The following is an 11,742-nucleotide window of genomic DNA, read 5'->3' as shown; positions in this document are numbered from 1 at the left end:
GCACCTTTCCACAATCTGTTTCCCCATCTGTTTCTCCACATCTCTGCTGCTATTGGGGGGCCTATAGTAGACACCCAACAAGGTGACTGCACCTTTCCTATTTCTGACTTCAGCCCATACTACCTCCAGAGGCAGATCCCCCTCAAACTTCCTTTCTGCATTTCTAATTAGCAATGCCACCCCCCCTCCTTTTTTCCCACCCTCCCTAATCTTACTGAAACACCTGTAACCAGGAACCTCCAACAGCCATTCCTGTCCCACATCTATCCACGTTTCCGTGATGGCCACAACATCGTAGTCCCAGGTACCGATCCACACCTTAAGTTCACCCACCTTATTTCTGATACTCCTTGCGTTGAAGTATACGCACTTGAGCCCAATATAAATTAAAATGCAATATATTTCATAAGGTTAATTCTGAATATGCTATATCTGTGCTGCAGTATTAAGCTAACAAAATCTTCATAAATGGATTCTGGCCTATTCTCAATAATCAAATTTTTCATGGTTTTAATTTGGCTATTGAAGAGAATGCTTTACTGCTGACAATTTAGTTTCCTGCAGGGAGAGTAACTGAACAGGGAGAGAAAGTGAGGACTGCAGATGCTGGAGACCAGAGTCGAGAGTGTGGTGCTGGAAAAGCAAGCAAGTCAGGAGAATCGACATTTCAGGCATAAGCCCTTCATCAGGAACAGGGAGAGAACTCAGCCTGTTCTTGTACATCCACGTATCTGACTCAATTCATTAGCACAGTGCTCAAAGGCTTTCAAGCAGGGTTATCTACTTACTCTCACTGTCAAGGCAATAGTGAGTACTACAAAGATAACTAGAGAACTGTAAAAATATAAGTAGGCATAATTATAAACAATAACTATTCAATATCATATGTGAACCATAAAACTGATATTATATGAGAAATGGAAGGAAATTGCATTCAGAATTAAATCAACTTTGACCGAGACATATTTTGTTAATAACACAAAGTTAGTCATGTTGTACAGGAGAACTTATACAAATTCTGCTTTCTTATTCTTTCCCTAAACACTCTAAACACTACATTTAGAGTAGAAAACTTAACTGACATCATACCCTGAAGACTTTCTGTCAGCATTTTGCTTTCGTTGCTGACCTTTCCAAGGAGCTTTAATATCCGTTTAGTTTGTCTATCAGCAACTTCACTGTCTAGCCATTGTTCACATGGAAATACATATTCATTGGTTCCTTTATTCTCAGTTGGTTCCATCACTGTGATTGCACCGAGATACCAGCCAGCCCCATATCCAGTAGCATTGTGGCCAACATGAACCTCTGTTGGAATACCCAGGTCTACAGCTTGTATGTGAAAATTGCTAACCTAGCAAAAAGAATGAAGAAAATACAAGATTTTTTTTAGATGAACTATGTTGAGTCATAAAATTCTCATAATTCAAAGTTTACAGCAATTTTAAAGTAATTGCACTGTTGTATATGAATAGCCACAAACACTGACGTGAAGGAAAAATGTTTGCACTGAGAATTTTGTTACAGATGTTGTAACATTGTTGAAAGATCAGAGCTGGTCATGTGTTTTATACCAGTTTCCTGATTATCATTTGGAAGTTAAAGCAGGTAATTGGGAATATTAGTTAATTCCTGATGAAATAGTCAAATGTCGCAAAACTCAAGTCATCAACTCTGTCTTTGATCATGATGTTTGATTAGGAGTGCAGCAACTATAAATGTATATGTTTAATTCCTTCAATATAATTTTACTAAGTGTTGTGACACCTTATTGTCTGCTTTACTTCGCCTGTCTTAACACATTGGTCGAGAGATGAAACATGGACTGCTTGTTTGGTCGTGGAGGAAACATTTCCATAAGCAGTACTGTTAAGGCACCTTTTGGTTTCAGCACCTACTTTAAGCTGCTGAATATCCCAAGGTCCAGGAAGCATGGTTTCATGTAATTAAAATAGATTGACTGTAAAAACTAAAGCTTGCCCATCATAAAATTAACTAATAACATTAATAATAACTAACTAACCCATTTCTCACCAGCAGGTTTGTGAATATCATTTGACTTTCCTTTTTTAAACATTAGATGAAGGTGAGTTTGAGGCAAGTGTGTCTCTTTTCCAGAATTTTTGCAATCTTACTGACTTGTTTTTGGGCGTTCAGGTTCTGCTCTTTAGCTCCAAAGTAATATGTTGTAACTTAATACCTACTTTCTTAAAATTTACAAAACAAGCCCAGACATATGACACCACCTCTCATCAGGCCCCTTTCTTTATTAACGGTTTAAAGCATTTCATAGAATCCCTACAGTGCAGACAGAAGCCAACACATCAAAAAGAATCGCACCCTATTCCCATAACCCCTCATTTACCATATTTAACCAACTTGGCCTACACATCCCTGAAAACTATGGGGCAAATTAGCATGGCCAATCCACCCAACTTGCACTTCACTGGACTGTAGGAGGAAACTTGAGCACTTGGAGGAAACCATGCAGGCATGGGGAGGATTTGCAAGCAGTCACCTAAGGCTGGAATCAAACCCAGGTCCCTGGCATTGTGAGGCAGCAGTGCGAACTACTGTGCCACCATGCACTCCTAAATTTAGATATAGATTTGTTGTGCCCCATTCCCAGAGTTTCAAAATGGAAATTTTAATGGAAGTGAGGATATTGAATTGTGTCATTTCCATGATTCAGCTTAGGTACTGTAGTGATTGTAACAAAGTCACTCAGGTGGACCTCACAGAATGTGAGTTCTCCCTGATTGGACCAGTGTAATAGACCCAACCAGGGAGTCCTATCTTACAGATATAGAGAGTGTTAGAGGTTCTATTCACTCTGAGACCTGACTCTGAGGAAACTGGACTAGTGTCAAGTACTGTGCATGTGGAAATAAGGTGACGGGATGCTGGCCTCTATGGACTTACTTCAGGTATTATTTGAGATTGTTACTGCTTTTCTAACCCCTTAGGGACAATGCAAATGAGATGATTACATTTTCTTCTTCTTCTTACAGGGCAACATTCCTGTCAGCTACAATTATGTATAAAATCGATTGGAATTTTCACAGCAATAATTGAAACAGCAATATTTTCAAACAAAACATGATCTTAAACTAGATCTGAGAAAGAATATTTGAGTTGACCAGATAAGGGAAGGATCTGGTCGCGGCAAAGTAGTCAGGTGTGTGACAGAAGAATCTTGTAGACAGATCATTTTTACCATTTGTGAAGCGTAAAACATTTCATGGAGCAACAATGACCATCCCCTATTGTACTAAAAAATAATATTCAATCTCTACTAATTTCAGTCCTTGCTATTTACAAATCTTATTCTGTTAACCATCAGTTAAAGAAACATGTGTGTCTGGTATTTTATCCTTTGGCATTACTGATAAAAGACAGATTTTGTCCAAGTTTTTTGACTTGTATTCATCAAGGTGTTTCAAAGGAATACAGATTCATGGGAAAAACTAACTGCATGAAAGAAGAGTGCAAACAGACTCTGATCAGTAGAGGCTTTGCTATGGAGAATGCACCCATTAAATGCTGATTGAGAGTTAACTGCAAAGAATTTTAAAATTTTAAACCAGGCAGGTTGACTCCAATTGGTCAAGATGTTGCCCTGAGACACAAACCAGTGAGTGGTTGTCACCTATTTTGTTGAGTTGAAACAAACATAATACATATTCATCTCTGCAAAGAACAAGGCACTTAGGTAGAAGTGAGTACTGCAGATTCTGGAGATTAGAGTCAAGAGTGTGGTGCTGGAAAAGCACAGCAGATCTTGCAGTATCCGAGGAGCAGGAAAATTGATGTTTCGGGCAAACGCCCTTCATCAGGAATGAAGGGCTTCCTGATGAAAGGCTTTTACCAGAAGCATCGATTTTCCTGCTCCTCGGATACTGCCTGACCTGCTGTGCTTTTCCAGCACCACACTCTTGACAAAGAACATGGCACTGTCTATTTGGTTAGATTAGATTCCCTACAGTGTGGAAACAGGCCCTTCATCCCAATAAGTCGACACAGACCCTCCGAAGAGTAACCAACCCAGACCCATTCCCCTACTCTCTACTAATGCACCTATTACTATGGGCAATTTAGCATGGCCAATTCACCTGACCGGCACATCTTTGGATTGTGGGAGGAAACCGGAGTACCCGGAGAAAACCCATGCAGACACGGGGAGAGTGTGCAAACTCCACACAGTCACCCGAGGCTGGAATTGAACCCAGGTCCCTGGTGCTGTGAGACAGCAGTGCTAACCACTGAGCCACCGTGCTGCCCCCATTTGATATGTAGAAATCAAGTCCATGCAAGTGTGACCCTCTTCAAGCCCAACTGACATCCTAAATTGGTCATCAACTTAAATCCTCATATATTTGGGATTATCCAGAAAATGCTGTTTCATTGTTGAATGATATCTAAAGTTAGACACTGTGCTGCAGGTTTTCAATGTTCTGTCAGAACTTTGTTTGTGTGAACAGACAAGGAAAGTTGCTGTTTGATGCCATCCTCCAATCTTTAGGATAAGGTTCTACATGGTAGGATGTTGGAGAAAATACAGAGGTATGGAATTGAGGGTGATTTAGCAATTTGGATTAGAAACTGGCTTTCTGAAAGAGTTGTGGTTGATGGAAAATATTCAGTCTGCAGTCCGGTTACTAGTGGTGTGCCACAATGATCTGTTTTGGGACCACTGTCATTTTTATAAATGACTTAGACGCAGGCATAGGTGGATGGATGAGTAAATTTGCAGACGACACTAAAGTTGGTGGAGTAGTGGACAGTTTGGAAGAATGTTACAGGTTACAGGGAGACTTGGATAAACTGCAGAATTCAGCTGAGAGGTGGCAAATGGAGTTCAATGTAGCTAAATGTGAGGTGATGCACTTTGGGAAGAATAACAGGAAGGCAGAGTACCGGGTCAACGGAAAGATTCTTGGTAGTGTGGATGTACAGAGGGATCTTGTAGTCCATGTACATAGATCCCTGAGAGTTGCCACCCAGGTGGATAGTGCTGTTAAGAAGGCATACGGTGTGTTAGGTTTCATTCGTAGAGGGATTGAGTTCCGGAGCTGCAATGTCATGCTGCAACTATACAAAATGCTGGAGCAGCCACACTTGGAATATTGTGTACAGTTCTGGTCACCATATTTCGGGAAGGATGTGGAAGCATTGGAAAAGGTGCAGAGGAGATTAACCAGGATGTTGCCTGCTCTGGAGGGAATGTCTTATGAGGAAAGGCTGAGAGACTTGGGTCTGTTCTCATTGGAAAGAAGAAGACTAAGAGGGGATTTGATAGAGACATACAAGATGATCAGAGGATTAGATAGGGTAGACAGTGAAAGTCTTTTTCCTCGGATGATGACATCAGCTTGTACAAGAGGGCATAACTACAAATTGAGGGGTGATAGATTTAAGACAGATGTCAGAGGCAGGTTCTTTATGCAGAGGGTGGTAAGGGCATGGAATATTCTACCTGCTAATGTAGTCAACTCAGCCACATTAGGGAGATTTCAACAATCCTTAGATAAGCACATGGATGATTTTGGGATAATGTAGGGGGATGTGCTGAGAATAGTTCACAGGTTGGCACAACATCGAGGGATGAAGGGCTGTTCTGCGCTGTATTGTTCTCTGTTCTATGGCCTACATGCCTGATGTCACACCAGGTGTGAAATTCATGTGCAACATTACTCATTTATGTGATAGGTAGAAGACAGCATCCTGTTGGTGGCAAATACCACTCATTTTGCTACTAAATAGTAACAGCCCAAAATATCGAGCTTCAACTTCTGTTCAAACTATTGGGATATTACTCTGAGATGTACAGGATACTTTTCAAGTCCAAGAATAACAAGCTTAAAGTTTTCCATGAATTTGCATGATATGCAGTGACAACTGATTTAATCAAGATCGCCAATATTTAGCAGGGTGGCTCCGATGTGCCCTTTCTTAACATTGAGGTGTTATTTAGAGTCATAGAGTCCTAGAGCATGGACATAAGTCATTTGGCACAAATTGGTCAATACTGACCAAAATGTCCATCCATGTCAACCCCATTTCCCTGCACTTGGTCTATATCCTTCTAATCCTTTCCTACCCATGTAATTGTCCAAATGCCTTTAAATGTTGTTAGTGTACCCACTTCAACCACGTCCATTGGCAGCTCATTCCATATGCATACTTCCCTCTGAGTAAAAAAGTTGCCCTTCAGGTTCCCTTTTATTCTTACCCCTTTAACCTTAAATTAATGCCCTCTAGTCCTCGATTCCCTAACCCTATGAAAAAGACGTGTGCATTCACACTATCCTCTCATGATCTCATACACCTCTGTAAAGTCCCCTCAGTCTCTTATGCTGTAAATAAAAAAGCCCTAGTTTGTTCAATCTCTCCCTATATTGAGTCCAGGCAACATCATAGTAAATTTCTTCTGCACTCTTTCCAGTTTAATAGCATCCTTCCTATACTATACTAGTGGAGTGCCTCAGGGTCAGTTTTTTTTGTTATCTATATCAATAATTTGCACGGTTCTCTGAAAGTGGAGTCACAGGTAGGCAGGGCAGTGAAGGAGGCTTTTGGCACACTGACCTTCATCAGTCAGGGCATTAAGTATAGAAGTTGGGAAGTTATGTTGCAATTGTATGTTGCAATAAGTTTGTGAGGCATGATCTCCACTCACAAAACCATGCTGAAGACTCCTAATCAAACCTTGTGTTTCCAAATGCATCTTATCCCTCTAGGGATTCTATGGGAATCTTTTCAATTAACTTACCCACCACAAATGTTAAGCTTACTGGTCTATAGTTCCAAGGCTTTCCTTTGCAGCCCTTTTTGATTAATGACCTGCTGCGCTTTTCCAGCAACACATTTCCATCTCCTTCCTATAACAAGGTGACTAAAACTAAACATAATACTCCAAACGTGGCCTCACCATACAATTGCAACATAACTTCCCAACTTCTATACTTAATGCCCTGACTGATGAAGGCCAGTGTGCCAAAAGCCTCCTTCACTGCCCTGCCTACCTGTGACTCCACTTTCAGAGAACCGTGCACCTGAACTCTAAGGTCTCTCTGTTCCACTACAAGGCCCACAGCCTTGATTTGACTTTCCAAAATGTAAGGCCTCACACTTATCTATATGAAACTCCATTTGCCACATCTCAGCCCACTTCCCCATCTGATCAAGATCCTGCTGCAATTTCTGATAATCTTCCTCACTGTCCATGATACCGCCTATTTTAATGTCATCTGAAAACTTACTAAACATGCCTTGTACATTCTCATCCAAATTATTGATATAGATAACAAAAAAAACTGACCCTGAGGCACTCCACTAGTCATAGGCGTCCAATCTGACAAGTATCCTTCCAATATTACCCTCTGCTTCCTACCATCAAGCTAATTGTGTATCCAATTTGCCAGCTCACCCTGTGATGGATTCCATGCAATCTAACCTTCCAGAGCAGCCTATCATGTGGAACCTTATCAAAGGCCTCACTGAAATCCATATAGACTACGTCAACCTTCCTGGTCACTTCATCAAAGAAATCTAATAAGTTTGTGAGGCATGATCTCCACTCACAAAACCATGCTGAAGACTCCTAATCAAACCTTGTGTTTCCAAATGCATCTTATCCCTCTAGGGATTCTATGGGAATCTTTTCAATTAACTTACCCACCACAAATGTTAAGCTTACTGGTCTATAGTTCCAAGGCTTTCCTTTGCAGCCCTTTTTGATTAATGGCACAACATTCTCTACCCTCTAGTCTTCTGGGACTTCCTCTGCAGCTACTGATGATGCAAAAATATCATTCTGGGCCCCCACAATTTCTTCTCTAGCCTCTTGCAGTGTTCTTGAATATGTCTGATCAGGACAAAGAGATTTATTCACCTTCATAGATTCTAATACATCCAACACCTCCTCTACTGTGATATGGACTGTCCCCAAGATATCACCACTAACTTCCCCAAGTTTCTAAGTCTTCATGTTTTTCTCCATGGTAAACACAGTGGAGAAATAGTCATTGAGAACTTCACCCATCTCCTGCAGTTCTCCATATACATGTCCACTTTGGTCCTTGAGGGGCCCTATTCTCTCTCTAGTTATTCTTTTTTCCATTAATGTACTTAAAGTGCACCTTTCGATTCTCAACCAAGGCCATCTCCCTCTATACCTCCAGGGAATCCCTTGATCCCAGCTGCCTGAACCTGAGCCATGCCTCTTTCTTTTTTCTGGTCAAAGCCTCAATATTTCTTGTCATCCAAGGTTCCCTATTTCTGCCAACTTTACCCTTCACCTTCACAGGAACATATAGACCTTGACCTCTAGCTATCTCATCTTTAAGGCCTCCCACTTGCCAGAGGTCCCTTTGATTGCAAACAACTCCAATCAACACCTGCAAACTCCTGTCTAATTTGATTTGATTATCATTGTCACATGTATTGAGATACAGTGAAAAATCTTGTTTTGCATGCTAACCAGCCAAATCATACCTGACATGAATATACCAGGGTGATAGAACAGAATGGAGAATATATTGTTGCTGTTACAGACAAGGTGCAGAGAAATATCAATGCTAATACACAGGAGATCCATTCATAGGTCTGATAACAGCCAGGAAGAAGCTGTTTTTAAACCTGATTATAAAAGTGGTTTTGCAGTAGAGAACCCCCAGACCATTTCTCAACTAGGACACTGTTGAAAGGAAGCTCATTTAACTATTCAATTTCAAACCGGAGATGGAGCCCATTTAAGACATGTAAGGTAATTCTGACATGCAGATTCAAACACAGTAAATATTTCATCACCATATCAGAAACTGCCATTCCATCAAAGACACATTCCTCACGGAAGCTGACAAAAGTATTTGCAAGAACTGGGCTTCATGGGGATCACATGGCAACCACTATCACAGCTGGTGATGATCCAGACTCAGGAATAGCCCACATATATTTTAGGTGCTGGAGGAGAACGTTGAAAAAGTTAAAATACATCCTCCTTCCTTTTAGATTCCCAAAGAAGTCCTCACAATGTCCAAAAGAAAGAAGTTAGACGAAATAAAGAACAAAATCTATTGTCATAAGACCTATTCAAAGAAATGAGTCTTCAAATAACAACAAATTGAACTGCAGCAATTCATCGTGAACATTTCGGCATCTAACATTTATAATTCATCATGGCCTCACAGTAGCATAAATTAGAGTGACAGATTCTCAGGTTTATATAACTACATTTGGAATTAACAGAATCATGTCACTATATCTTACTTTGTGCCTCACTTCTGACATTCTTTATGGCAGAATTTCAGCATAAATTCTCTACATATGTGGACAGTTCAGCACTGACAATCACTGACATTTAGGAGGCTATTTCTGACCTTTGTGTGCAATTCTGACCTCTCTATCTAGGAGTTAAAGTGAAGAGTTAATTACCACATGCTGAACTGGACTTTTTGAAGCAGGTATTAGGCTGTGGAAAACTTGTAACTTCTCAGTTGCTACACTGCCCACAATTGGATTTTTTTTTTGTTTTCAGTATTACATTCATGAGCTGTCTTTTTTTTCAGAAATGTACTCCATCCTGTAAATATAGCACCTAATATTATAAACTTTCTGAACACTAAAATTCAACAACATTGTAAATGCAAAATATACACATATCAGGCATCAAGAATTTTGTTGTAGTTCATAATACAATGTAACATTTTTAAAACACATATATAAAGAATATAATGTCAATTCATGCCGAGATGATTGCGAACAATGTCCAGGCTATGATCACTTATGAAATACTGATGTTGTTTATCAAATCAGTTTTCTGTATTACTATATGTGTAACAGAAAGGTCTTGTTATAAAACCAGCTGCATGCTTCACCATAGAACAATTAACTTATTTAGTACAGATATTAAAACTATAAGCTAAATGAAGCTTTATTTACAGGATTATTATAAACATGATGCTCACCTGATGTTTTTCAAAAGGTTTAGCATTAGGATGCCCAAGTCTTCTTTTGCAAGTATCTCCATGCTCACCAACGATCATAACGAAAACATCTGCATCAGTGCTTGCTGCAGGAAAGTCCCCAGTGAACACTTGAACCGAATACAAGGTATCTACAAATAGTTGCAAGAGTTAGTCCATTCCTGTTTCTTCCAATACATTGACAAATGTGAAAGAAAATAAAAATGAATTACTCTAAAGCAATAACTTCAGTGATACCCAGAAACAACAAACATTGGGTTATAATTTTCTCGAAAAATGTAATTGGCAATTATGGTTAATAAATATGGCAGTCTCTGCACCAACATTAACAATGACAACTCATGCCAGAGAGCTCATTAGCATACTTGTCACTACACAAGCCATCCGGAATCATGCTTTGAAGAAATAGCTAAAAGCACAGATGATTCCTGGTGAAAGACTGACAACAGAAGTGTTGTCCTTCAGTTTGGGGCTTGGTTTCACAGGAAACTGTACCAGGGGTTTGTTTTTTAATTTTCATATTTGCATGAAATCTAATATTTGCATTAAAAAACTTGTGAACTGCATTCATTCATAGTTTTTAACACAGCTACAATATTAAGCAAGGTTTCCAAGTACTTAGGAAATGCTTGGGGCCATGAGGATTTAGGACAATAGAAAGGAGCAATTTGTAGTGGCACAAGAGACAAGTAGCAGGAATGTTGTTTCGCACTGCGGAAAACAATACAAGTTCAATTAACACAGCAGGAAAGGAAGATCTCAGCAAAAGTATATCCAACTAATTCCTTGTGTGTATTTTCCAAAGTGTCTCAGCCTGACTTCTCAAGCCTACTGTAAAAGTTATTCCACATACCATTTTATCTTGCATTTTATCCCAAAATACATTCGGCCTTCTCTTGTCTCAGCACTTTCTCATATCTTCATTGTTCTGGCTACTACTGACACTCGCCCTCATCTTTATGTAACATCATGTCTCCCACCTCATATTGATCAAATGCTCTCATTGTATTATCCTTCTTACAAATCTCTTCTTTGCTTCCTTGAAAGACAAGGCAAAAGGAGAGAGCTGAAGGAGCAGCACTAGTTATCTCACGATTCGGAGATGCCGGTGTTGGACTGGGGTGTACAAAATTAAAAATCACACAACACCAGGTTATAGTCCAACAGGTTTAATTGGAAGCACACTAGCTTTCGGAGCGACGCTCATTCATCAGGTGATTGTGGAGGGCACGATCGTAACACAGAATTTATAGCAAAAATTTGCAGTGTGATGTAACTGAAATTATACATTGAAGAATTGATTGTCTGTTAAGCCTTTCATCTGTTAGAATACAGTGATAGTTTCACTTCTTTCATGTGTAAATCACAAAACCCTTTTTTTTAAAGTTGCATTCTCGGGTTAGCTGTTAACAATGGTGATAGCTAGATAATGTGTTGAAGGTGTTAGCCCCCTGTGTTCTCTGTCTATGACCTGATGTACGACAACGGATGAATGGGCACCGCACAACAATCAACAGACAGGAGGGTTCCCTCCCAGTTGGGGAACACTTCAGAGGTCCAGGACATTCAGCCTCGGAACTTCGGGTGACCATCCTCCAAGGTGGACTTCGGGACAGGCAGCAGAGGAAAGTGGCTGAGCAGAGGCTGATAGCTAAGTTCGGTACCCATAGGGAGGGCCTCAACCGGGACCTTGGGTTCATGTCACATTACAGGTGATCACCATTGCACTACACACACACACACTTTCACATGCACA

At 40.1% G+C, this 11,742-nt stretch overlaps 1 protein-coding gene across 1 annotated transcript in view; it reads right to left on the bottom strand.

Moving 5' to 3' along the window:
• The window catches only part of LOC122549478 (lipoxygenase homology domain-containing protein 1-like), a gene marked incomplete at its 5' end in the record, with an annotated part of 196,978 nt that overhangs the window by 63,137 nt on the left and 122,099 nt on the right, over nucleotides 1-11,742 (bottom strand). The window contains 2 exons of the mRNA XM_043689337.1: nucleotides 1,090-1,354; nucleotides 9,969-10,117. Coding sequence (XP_043545272.1) covers nucleotides 1,090-1,354; nucleotides 9,969-10,117 — 414 coding nt within the window. The remainder of the gene's footprint in view (nucleotides 1-1,089; nucleotides 1,355-9,968; nucleotides 10,118-11,742) is intronic.

The sequence above is a fragment of the Chiloscyllium plagiosum genome, chromosome 4 (genome assembly GCF_004010195.1).
Source record: "Chiloscyllium plagiosum isolate BGI_BamShark_2017 chromosome 4, ASM401019v2, whole genome shotgun sequence".
Lineage (NCBI taxonomy): Eukaryota > Metazoa > Chordata > Chondrichthyes > Orectolobiformes > Hemiscylliidae > Chiloscyllium > Chiloscyllium plagiosum.
This window is presented reverse-complemented; position numbering and strand designations above follow the sequence as displayed.